We start from the raw sequence: 11,846 nt of genomic DNA, 5'->3' as shown, positions 1-11,846 counted from the left end.
GCACAGAGTATCCCCAGGACTTCCACTGGTAAAATGCCTTTTTGTCTCTTCATAAAATGTAAACCACTAAACCAGACTGGAAACAAAGAGGAAAAACTGAAAAAAGGAGTAATGAAGTCCAAGTGTTTTCAAGGACAGCCTGTTCCCAGTGACCCTTTGGCCACCCAAATTGCACATTTGCCCCTTAGAGGTGCAGTCACAGCTACAGCCAAAAATGTTTGAGGAATAAATTACTGTGAAAGTCAGTTTTTATTTAAACTCCCTCATTTCAAACACAAAGTGGTTCTCTGTTTCCCTGGAGACCGGGATATGTAAGAAGGCAGAATTTTCTCTCCATTTCCCTTTCCTACACTGGACCACTGTAGAGCAGGTTTTGGATTTTCCTTTTTCCCTCCTACAGGAGTGGCATCAATTATGACTGGGTCATTTTCCTCAGGTGACTGGAGCTGTGTCGCTGAGGTGGGTGACCTGTGCTGAGACTCCTGACATGCAGGTGCTGCTGAGGGGATCAACATCTTCACTGCACATCCCTCCCTGGGTTTAAAATTGCTGTCAGACACGAGTGCCCAATGAACAGAAAGGGAGACACTTTTTGAGTTCTTGAAGTAGAAAATTAATACAATTGAAATGAATATATTTCTGCTACAATAATGGAGCACTAAAAAAAACCAACCAACCAAACAAAAAACTTACAAGATCTTTTATTTGTCTCTGACTCCTGTTTAGGAAGGTGAAACCACTTACTACGCTGCTCAATGAAGAATAAATTGAACAAACCCTATGTTGCACTCTCTGCCTCTGCCCAGGGAAAGGAATTAGGAGATGGAGTGGACTGAAATCCCCCTCTGGCATGAGGACAAACACATCCTTATGTGTTTTGCAATGCTATCTTGAAAATTTTTTGGGAAAAGACTCCATGCTCTGGATTTCATTGTCCAAATATTAGTGGAAATGAGAAAGAAATGACAACTGGCTGGAGCTGTTAGATGGCATCTTTCATACTTTTCCCACAGAATGTAAAGGCAGGAGAAAGGAAGGAGGAAAGCTGATAGCTTGGAGATTCACAGTGTATTTAAACACAAACCTATACCTAAACAAAGCTAAAATTACTGCCTTGTATAAAAGTGTTCTATCTTTTTATTTGAGAGCAAATTCTTTCTGATTTTTCAAAGAAATATTCTTTGAGAACTATTCTTTGCCTTTGGAAAGCTGTTCTTAAATGATACCTTTCCATTGTAATCCTTTTACAACTTCCAGGCTCTTTGAAATAATGATTGCCTCCTCGCACACATTCTGTGAGGAGCACAATAACTAATGTATCCATTTCAAAACATGCTGGGAAAGAAAACAGCATCGATTTTAAATGAAAACTTGGGGAACAGCATCTCAGGAACCACCAAAGTACTGCTGGTGTTCCAGCTGCGGTCTACTGGCTCCAGGGCTGTCCTTTGCCATGACGTTTCTGCCATGGTCTGCTGGCACTGAGAGTTATTCCAGAGATGCTTTTCATTAGCCATTCCACGAGACATTCCAGTTCAGCAAGGCACGGAAACCCAAGTCACGAGCGTGTTCCAGCTCAGCAATCTCACGAGCTTTAGCAAGACCAAGCGCTGGTGCTAGGCCTGGACTGGGGCAACCCCTGGAGTCAGTGCAGGCTGGGGGATGCCCCGGGAGAAGGAGCTGGGGTGCTGGTGGGTGAGAGCTGGCCGTGCCCCAGCTCAGGGGCCAGAACCCCCCTGTGCCGGGCTGATCCCCCCGCGAGGGCAGCAGGGCAGGGGGGATCCTGCCCCGCTGCGGTGAGACCGCACCTGCAGAGCCGCCTCCGGCCTGGGCACGCCAGCACATCGGCCTTCTGGAGCAAGTCCACAGGAGGCCACGGAGATGGTTTGAGGGACGGAGCACCTGTCCCATGGGGAAAGGCTGAGAGAGCTGGGATTGGCCAGCACGGAAAATAAAAATTTTTGCGGCGACCTAATCGCGGCGCTCCAGTGCCTGGAGGGGGCCTACAAAAAAGATGGAGAGAGACTGTTTACAAGTGCCAGGACAAGGGGGAATGGCTTCCAGTGAGCTCCGATATCGGCAGTGAGCCCCAGGGACCGAGGCAGGATGAGCGGTGTGCGCTGGCACAGACCCCGCCGAGCGCCGGGGAAAGGCTGGGCTGGGCTGGGCTGCACCGCAGCGCGGCGGCCGCTCCTGCCCGTGCGGTCTGCGCCGTGAGATTCGAATAACGGGGCCGGGGACACGGGGCCGGGGACACCGAGCCGGGGACACCAAGCCGGGCGGGGCTCAGCGCGGGGAGCCGCGGGGGCCCGGAGCGCCGCCCTCGGCACGGCCACGGCCCGGCCCCGCGCCCGGGGGATGCGGGCGGGGCCGGAGGAGCATCCCGGCCCGCCCCGGTCCCGCCCCCGGTCCTGCTCCGCCCGGGCCGCCCCCGGCCCCCGGCCCCGCTCTGCTCCACCCCGCTGCCCGCATCCCCGGCCCGCCCCCGGCTCCCGGCCCCGCTCCGCTCACCCCGCCCCGCTCGGCCCCGCCCGCCTCCCCCGGCCCCGCTCCGCTCCCGCCGCTGTGTCCCCGCCCCGCCGCGCTGTGGCCGCCGCGGGCAGCGGGCGGGAGGCGGCGGCGCCGGGCGCTGCCATGCGGGCGGGCGGCGCCGGGGCGCGGGGCGGCTGAGGGCGGCGGCGGGGCCGGCCGCGGGAGCCGCCGGGCCGGCGGGGAGAGGCCGCAGGGCATGCCAGCCGCCTGCCCCGATGTTTCCCTGGAGCAAGTGGAAGAAGAGGATGGGAGCGAGCGCCTCCTCCTCCAAGAGACCCGTCTTCGACGAGCGAGAGGACGGTGAGTGCGGACCGCGATGCTCCGGGGTGCCCGCCCTGCCCGGGATGCTCTGCTCTGCTCTGCCCTGCCCTGCCCTGCCCTGCCCTGCCCGGAATGTCCAGCTCCGGGGCACTCTGCCCTGCCCTGCCCTGTCCTGCCCTGCCCTGGCGGCGGCTTTGCCGCGGTGCCCCGGTTCCCAGCCCGGGGTGCCCAGCCCAGGGTGTCGGTCCCGGGGTGCCCTGTCCCGGGATGCCCTGTCCGGGGTGCCCTGTCCCGGGGTGCCCTGTCCCTGGGTGTCGGTCCCGGGGTGCCCGTCCCGCGGTTCCCAGCCCGGGGCGCCCTGTCCCGGGGTGCCCTGTCCGGGGTGCCCTGTCCGGGGTGTCGGTCCCGGGGTGCCCTGTCCGGGGTGTCGGTCCCGGGGTGCCCTGTCCGGGGCGCCCTGTCCCGGGTGCCCTGTGCCGGGTGCCCGGTCCCGGGCTGCTCTGTCCCGGGGTGCCCTGTCCCAGGTGCCCTGTCCGGGGTGTCGGTCCCGGGGTGCCCTGTCCCGGGTGCCCTGTCCCGGGTGCCCTGTCCGGGGTGCCCTGTCCCGGGTGCCCTGTCCCGGGGTGCCCTGTCCCAGGTGCCCTGTCCGGGATGCCCTGTCCGGGGTGCCGAGCTGCCCCGCCTGGCCCCGGGGTCCCCCGGCGGAGCGGGCAGCGGGGGCCGTGTCCGGGGGTCCGGCCGGGCGTTGCCTCCCGCAGGACACGGACCCTGCCCACGGCCACCCCACGGCCACGGGGCGGCCGCCGGTAAAACGGGGCCTTGGGGAGGGGGCGAGGGGACGGCTCGGCAGCGAAGTTTGGGTCTGTGCACGGACAGCCCCGCTTGGACCGAGGGAGAGCCAAGTGCTGCCGGCATCAGCGCCGAGCACTGCTGCCAGGGCAGAAAGCTGCTCTGGGGCTTTCCCCAAAATGCAAACTGGGAGGGTTAGGAATACGCCGTGAGATACCACCGCTGCATTAGAAATGCAGGGTGCGGGGTGACATTTCAGAGGAGCAAAGGAAGGAAACTTTGACTGTGGTGGGGGAAGAGTCGGGAGAGCCATGGGGCCAGCCGATGGCCGGGACACTCCTGAATGCTGCGCTGGCCCCGTGGCACCAAGCGAGCACACGCAGAAATCCCTGTGTGTGTGGGGGGGGTGGAATTGTGCGCTGGATAAACCTGGAGTTCGATGTGTTAGTCCGGGTCTGAGTGCAGTGATGCGAGGGTCAGGGTGTGTGGGATTCCCTCGGTGAGGGGACCACACCTGCCTGTGCTGCTCTGGCAGCTGACGGGTTAAATCAGGCAAACTTTTCCTGGCACAGGAGCTGGTTGATTTCTCCAACACGTTTTTATTAGCAATTCACACTGAGCCAGCCGAGTAAGGACACTCAAATCGGAGGCTTCGCTGCAATTACATTCTGAAAACAAAATTTCTTTCTCGGAGGCTCTTAATTCTGCCCTGAGCCTGTGTGCAGGCAGCCAGGGTGAGTGAGCTCTGCAGCTGAATGGCTGCTGACAGGAGCCTGGGAACACCTCTCCAGGTACTTTCAATCAGCGCTTTCGCTGTGTCCCAATTATTGGCACATCGCTTCCTTGATGTCTCCTGCTTTTCCATAATTCCTTGTTAAAGTGTGCTCAGAGCAATTACAGTGTTGTTCCAGTGAACTCATATTTACTGTCATGGCACGGTTGCTATGGTGATCTCCTAAGACATCCCAATAACTTCCTTAGATAAAGAAGCCAGTTGATACTTGGGTTTGTGTGTGACATAATGTGGAAGAGTTACTAGTGACAACAATATAATGAGAAATCAATTAAAAATATGAAAAGGAAAAGACCATTTGGTATGTCCAATTTTGCCCATACGTGGTTCCTTGTGATGGATCTCTGCACAGGATGAGCCTGACTGCTGAAATCCAGCAGATAATCTCTGTTAATTTGTCAGGGTGTATGTAAATAGAAGGTTAGCGTTTATTGTAGTCACTAGTAACACAACCAGTACTAAGATCCCACTCCAAATCGTTGCAGACCTTACAGTCTTTGTCGCTGACTCCCTGGGGACTGGTTTGGGGCTTCACTGAGTCACTGGCTCCTGTCACAGCGCTGTGGCTGGGGCAGCACAGGGATGTGCTGGGGTGAGCAGGGATGTGTTTGCTCTCTCTGGTGTGGAACACCTGCCTCCAGAGGGTTCTCTGCTGTTTAAGGATGGCCATTTCCCTCAGCCCGGGGTGAGCAGGGATGTGTTTGCTCTCTCTGGCGTGGAACACCTGCCTCCAGAGGGTTCTCTGCTGTTTAAGGATGGCCATTTCTCCTCAGCCTGCCCCTGTGCAGCCCCAGCTGCTGCTGGATCTCCTCTGGACCAATGTGTGTGTCACAGCCCTGTCTCTGGGAGGGCACACCTGCTGCTGTGCTTGGTGGGATGTGTGGGTTGAGCTCTCTGAGCCAAGGGTAACCTTGGTATTCCAGAGTATGTCCTAAGGACCTTCTCTCAACCCTCCCCACTTTTTCAGCATCTTTTCTGTCAGTGCTGGCTGGGCTTGTTCTTTGGCAGAGATGGAAGCTGGGCTGGTGCAGCCTCTGTGTGGGGCTGGCTCCTGGTGCATCCAGGGCCAGGCAGTGCAGAGCTGGGCTCTGGGGAGCCGTGCCCCAGGGGCAGCTGTGCTGCTCCCTCCTTGCTTCCCTTCCTGGCTGCTGTGCTGTCCCCATCCCAATGTAGTGCCTGGTGCTGTGTGTTGGGCACACCTGCCCACGCCTTGGGCGTGCCCACCCTGCTCTCCCTGCTTGCACACAGCCTGCCAGAGGGATTTCACAGCTGGGGTTAACTAGCAGGAAAGCTGACTGTGAGAGGACAGTGCCTGTGTGTTTGTGTGTGCTTCCAGGCAGCCCTGGCATGCGGGACATGGGTTTCTCTGGCTCTGGGAGCCGCTGCTCCAGCTGGTTCCAGTCCCACAGAAAAGCTGGCAAGCTGCACGTCCATCAGCTGGGAGGGAGCTGCAGCCTGTCCAGCTGGAGATGCTGCCCAGGGATGCCTTTGTGAGAGCTCAGCTCTGGCGAGGTGCATTGTACCCTGCTCATGAACACAGAAAGTTAATGAATGGAGGGGAAGGAGGAAAAACAAAGCAAGGAAAAAAATATGGGAAGAGGAAGGCAAGGCAAAAGGACAGAAGGGCTGCAGGCAGAGTGGAGCACTCGGAGCTGTGGTGTGCTGGAGTAAGGTGGGCTCAGTGAATCGTAGTGGGCTTGTGGGTCCTGCATTATCACTGCGGGCTGATTTTCATCAGGACAAACACACCCTCATCTGCAGGGACTTTTTGAGGTTCATTATTCATATCTGTCTCTGTCCCTCACATATCTTTAAGGAGTTTTTAGAAACTCCTCACCAGAGGAGTGGGTTTGTTCTTCAGCCCAAGGGGAGGCTGGGCAGTGCCTGTCTGGGGGCTGAGCTGCGTCTCTGTGCAGGGCATGGGGCACTGGGGTGTCTCACAGAATCACAGATTCATTTGTGTTGGAAAAAGCCTCCAGGATCATCGAGTGCCAGCTGTGCCCACCCAGGGATCCCCACCCTGTCCCCAGCCCAGAGCACTCAGTGCCACCCCCAGGTGCCACCTGCAGGGATGGGCACTGCAACCCTCCCTGGGCAGCTCCTGAGCCCCCTTTCCATGGGGAAATTCCTGCTGTGCCCACCCTGAGCTGCCCTGGCCCAGCCTGAGGCCGTTCCCTCTGCTCCTGTCCCTGTGCCCTGGAGCAGAGCCCGACCCCCTGGCTGTGCCCTCCTGGCAGGAGCTGGAGAGCGAGAGGAGGCACAAAAGTCATGAGGCTTGTTTGCCACTTGGGCAGGAATTATGCTGTTGTTCTGGGAAACAGCCAAGCAAGCTTTATTGACATCTCCCTCCTTTTTAGAAGAAAAAAATACTATTTTTCTTTTAAATTTATTTTTTATGCCAGGTGAGGAAAACCTGTAATTGTGAAGCCAATGGGAATGTTTCAACCCAGCTATCTGGAAAATGCTTAGCAGAGTTGTTGGACTCGGGCACCAGGGCTGAGCAGGAGGAAATACAGGGCACACTTAGTGCTATTAGCATTGCCCACAGTTGTGTTACATGAGAGAGGGGGGAAACCACAGCAAGATTTATCTCTCTATGCAATTGTGTCTGAAGAGGAATTTCAAGAGTGCATTTTGGATGTGGTTTCTCCTGAATCAAAGTGGTTTACTAAAAAAACTGTGTGTAAATATACATGAGAATCTGTGAAGCCATCTGCTGCTTTGTGCTTTGCTGTGCCTCCCCTCGCAGACACGAGGCCAGTGGTCCAGGGTTCCTGTCCGTGTCCTGATGCTGAGTTAGTTTTTTCTGCTGATGCACAAGATTTTAATGGTGCAGCCCAGTGACTTTCATCATTATTCGTTTTTGTCTCAATCACTTTTCCCCCATCCCTTCTTTGACTCTGCCAGATTGCAGATGGTGTTTTGTAAGGGGGTCGGGTGCAGGCGCCTGTGTTTATCCTACTTGCATCAAAATCGACTTTTAAACACGTTTCCAGTTCTGTAGCTCATGGCTGGAGCTCTCCCAGTGGAGCAGCCTGACTGGGGGAAGTGTGGGCTCAGGGCCAGCCCAGGTCAGGTGAAGTGTCCTGGGTGCCGTGTGCTGTCAGGTGTCCATGGGTGCTGTGAGGTGTCCATGGGTGCTGTCAGGTGTCCAGGGTCAGGTGAAGTGTCCCGGGTGCCGTGTGCTGTCAGGTGTCCATGGGTGCTGTGAGGTGTCCATGGGTGCTGTGAGGTGTCCCTGAGTGTCATGTGCTGTGAAGTGTCCATGGGTGCTGTGAAGTGTCCATGGGTGCTGTGAGGTGTCCCTGGGTGCTGTGTGCTGTGTCCCCTCTCAGCAGCAAGCTCAGACAGCGCTGGGCAGAGGCCCAGGCTGGGCTTTGGGGCTGGAATGCAGCTGCAGGAGCCAGGGCAGCAGTGTGGGGTGTGCAGGTGCACTGCCCATGGCAGTGAGATGTCCAGCGTTCTCCACAGCTCTCAGCCGCACTTTTTCAGCTTGGGATTCCTCCCCATAACTTTTTGTTCCACGGGTTGGGACCTTCAGGGAGCCAAGGGCATGGTCCCAGACCGTCAGAGGTTTGGGGAACAGGGCATGGAAGGATGGGGAGCAAAGCCTGACCTCCCTCGTTCCGTGTCCTTCACCTCTGGGGCACCCAAACCCTTCTGGCCAGGCTTGTGGCAGGTGTGGGGACATCCTGCTGTGCTGCTGGGAGAAGGGACCTGGGTGATGGATCAGGAAAAGTTTCTCTCTCTCTTCTGAGGTGATCAGTGCCGTAAACCACGTGCTGGTCTTGGGGCAGCCAGCATGGCCTGGCTGTGTCCCCTGGTGCCCTGAGCGTTGTCACTGATGCTGGTGCCAGCCATGCTCCTCCTGCCCCACTGCTGCTCACAGATCCCCACTGTCACCTCAGCTGGGCAGGGCTTGCAAGCCCTGGGCAGGAAACGTTCCCTTTTACTGGAAATCTATGGTCTAGTGCCCAGTAAGGCAGGTGTAAAATCCCAGATACTCCTTATTTGGGGTCAGATACAGATGTGTTCATGTCCATGCTCTGCATACCACTGACTGAAGTGTTCCCTGTTCAGACTGCAGGGAGAACTTTCCCATAGCCTGACTTTCATGGCTGTGGGCTGGGAGCACAGATGCCTTCCCTGATATTTAAGCACAAGGGAAAAAAGCCTTTCTGTATTATCAAAGTGGTAGCTAAGTAAGCAAGCGGGGGGAGGAGGGAGTGGGAACTGCAGGGAGGTGTCAGCAAAGCTGTGTTTAGCATCCTCAGCAGGGCTTTGTTCCGGCTGCCCCTGGATCTGGGATGCTTTGCCCAGGGTCTGGCTCCCTCCAGGCTCTCTGTGCCCAGCAGAGCCACTGCCCCTCATTCCTGCCAAGCACAGAAAACTTTCCTAGGCGTGGAGCTTTGCAGTGTGTCATGTAATGCAGAGATAGGTTAAATCCTGGGAATTCAGCAATTTCCAGCCATGGAGGTGTGGGGTACCATGGGCAGTACGGGGGTGACTGGCTCTGAGCTGTTTAATGGCTGTGCTGTCCCTCTCCACCCTGCTGGCTGTGGTCTGCTCACAGCAGTGCTGGCTCAAGTCTCAAGAAAAGCCATTCTCGAGGGGCTCATGTGTTTGTGGGAGATCTGAGGAGAGGAGATCGGGGTGAAATGAGTCCTCAGGGCAGCCGAGACTGTTCGCATGGAGCTGGAGTAACAAAAAAGGAACAAACACAACAGCAGTTTGAAGGACGTTTGATGGATAGGGAGGGACAAGGGCAATCAAGGAAAAGTCACTGGAAGTACCATTCGAGTGAAATATTAAATCAGATTAATACTTGGTGTATTCTGTGGAGGCCACAGTCCTCACGACTAGCTTGGAATGGGCTTCCTGTGATTTGGGAATAACATGCAGGAGCACGTGGCTGGGGATGTGCCCTCCTTCCCCCCGTCCCCAGGGCTGGCGTGGTGACCTTCCCAGCAGGGCTGGCACTGCCAGAGGCTGCAGCTGTGCTTTGGGGGCTGCAGGTCCCAGGACACGGGGCCTGCAGAGAGCAGCAGGGGCAGCTGTGGCTGGAGAGCTGTGCTGGCTCACCCACCTTGGGCCGTGCCTGCTGGCATAGCAGTGGGCAAGGAAAGCCTCCCCAGGGATGAGAAAAGCTGCTCTTTGTGCACTGCGGTGCTCTCACTGTCTCAGGCTGGGGTGCTGAAGGGTGGAGCGGCTGGCTGGGCTCTCGGTGTGTCACATTGGGGCTGGGGAGAGCCTGCATTTCCTTCTGAATATTGCTTTATTCCTTGTGGGAACGCCTGGAATGGAGCCTGGCTCACCCACAGTGCTGGTGTGCCCTGGGTCAGGGCCGAGCGTGGACTCTGGCAGGGACACGGCTGAGCCCGTTGTTCATGAGCCCGGGGTGAATGGGCAGGTCTGGCTTCTCCCAGGGCTTTCAGTGGAGCTGCTCCCCAGTTTGGGATGCGGGGTCCCTCAGCAGGCTGTGGAGCCCCTCCTGGCTGTGGGGGTGCAGTGTCCACACCTGCCTGCACATCCTGGCCCGAGCACCCCATGAATCGCCTCTGACAGCTGCCCGAGCTGGGCTCTGGGGTCCCAGCGGGGCACGGGAGCAGGAGGGGCACGGGAGCGGGGCAGGTCCCAGGATTGGCTGGGGGTCCCTCCCAGCTGTTGGGGGTGCCAGCACCTGCACGGGTGTGTGCCAGCACCTGCACAGGGCTGTGCCAGCACCTGCACAGGGCTGTGCCAGCAAGGGGATCCGTGCTTGCAGGGCCTGGCTTGGTGCTTCTGTCCTGAACTGAGAGCGGTTCAGCTTCTCTGCACAAGAGGAGAGATGTCAGTGTCCTCTTTCCCTCTGCCACTGTTCCTCAGGAATTAAATTGCTCTCTGTGACAGTTATGGAAAATTAGAAGTGCCTGGGAAATGTGGGAACAGCCGTGTGCGAGCACTGCCAGGCAATGAGGTGTGACAGTGTGCCACTGTGCCAGTGCTGATGTCTTCATTTACATCTCAGGTGCTGCTCAGGGCTCCCCCAGTACCTGGGAGTGCTGAGGACATGCAGGCACTGAATGATGTTCAGAGTTACGTGGCTTGCTGGTTTGCCTGTGCCTATGAATCCTTACAGGCCCATGGTTAGCCCTGCTGTGTAATGAAATGAAATGAAATTAAACTGCAATGTAATGTCTTTAGAGCTTTGTTGATGTTTCTGGAAGCTGATCAATTTTGTCTGTTAGTGCAGAAAATACCTTTCCTTGCTTCTGGTGGCTCCAGCAGAGAGCTGGCGGGCTCCGAAGGCTGGTGATGCCTGAGGACTTTCAGGGTAGCCTGCAAAGGGCTGTCCCAGCACAGAGGTTCCCTACTGCCCAAATTTGCACTGGGTTGCAGCTGAGCTGTCCAAAGGCACCAGTGACATTTTGTATTTCCATGGATAATGTGTGCACTGGAGCCCTGAGGACACCCCAGAGTGGCTCTGAAGCAGAGTGGGGAGGGCAGGAGTCAGACTGTGGGAGCACTGCAGGCTCTGCTGTGTTTCCTTGGGTCTCCATTCCTGCCTCAGCTGCCTTTGCTCAGGAAAAAAGAGTTCTTTCTCCTTTCCATTATTTCTCCTGACCATAACCCCCTCCTACCCTCCGGCAGAGAAAATGCACAACTCACACAATTTGCCATCACTGCTGAAAATACTGGGGTGTGATTTGTGTCCTGGGGTCTAAAGGGATCACGTGGTGGCAATAAAAGGCGATCATATGAGTATTTCAGATATCCAGGGTGGGAAAAAAACCCCAAGGAACAGGGAAACTTGGTAGAAACTGGGGAAGAAACTTAGATTGGGAAAAACCTGTTGGAGTGTTTGGGAACCCAGGAGCTGAGGCAGCAGAGAACAGCATTGGTGTGTGGGTGGGGCAGTCAGCAGAAGGCACACGCTGGTTCCTTGCAGAATTCCTGTGTTCTTAATTCTGGTGTCTGACAAAGGTCAGAAAGGTTTGGGGGTTGTGAGCTGGGCAGCCTTGGGCTAAAGCTCAGGTCCTGCTCTGAGCAGGCAGAGCTCCGTGAGCACTGGGAGAAACATTTCTGGCTGAGGGTGAATCTGCTCTGGGCCCTGCTGCTGGCTGGACACCAGTGCACCCACACGCTCGGTGTTTCACTGCCCGAGGGATATGGGGTGTGGGATAGGGGATATGGGATATGGGATATGGGATATGGGATGTGGGATGTAGGATATGGGATATGGGATATAGGATATAGGATATGGGATGTAGGATATGGGATGTAGGATATATGATATGGGATGTGGGATATGGGATGTAGGATATGGGATGTAGGATATGGGATGTAGGATATATGATATGGGATGTGGGATGTAGGATATGGGATATGGGATATAGGATATGGGATGTAGGATATATGATATGGGATGTGGGATATAGGATATAGGATATGGGATGTAGGATATGGGATATAGGATATGGGATATGGGATA

General features: G+C 56.4%; 1 protein-coding gene across 3 annotated transcripts in view; it reads left to right on the top strand.

Annotated features, from left to right (window-relative positions):
- Nucleotides 1-2,578: 2,578 nt before the first annotated feature.
- The window catches only part of STK32C (serine/threonine kinase 32C), a 73,590-nt gene continuing 64,322 nt past the window's right edge, over nucleotides 2,579-11,846 (top strand). The window contains exon 1 of one of the 3 annotated variants that reach the window (XR_011682146.1): nucleotides 2,579-2,832. Coding sequence is in view for 1 of the 3 variants with exons in the window: in XM_071445947.1 (XP_071302048.1) it covers nucleotides 2,748-2,832 (85 nt within the window). In the remaining 2 variants the exon portion in view is untranslated. The remainder of the gene's footprint in view (nucleotides 2,833-11,846) is intronic. The other 2 variants (XM_071445947.1, XM_071445948.1) reach the window with 2 other exon arrangements.

The sequence above is a fragment of the Agelaius tricolor genome, unplaced genomic scaffold (assembly GCF_023055355.1).
Source record: "Agelaius tricolor isolate 1412-34295 unplaced genomic scaffold, bAgeTri1.0.p SCAF_22, whole genome shotgun sequence".
In the NCBI taxonomy this organism is placed as follows: Eukaryota; Metazoa; Chordata; class Aves; order Passeriformes; family Icteridae; genus Agelaius; species Agelaius tricolor.
Note: the sequence above shows the minus strand (reverse complement) of the source record. Positions and strands in the feature narration are given on the sequence as shown.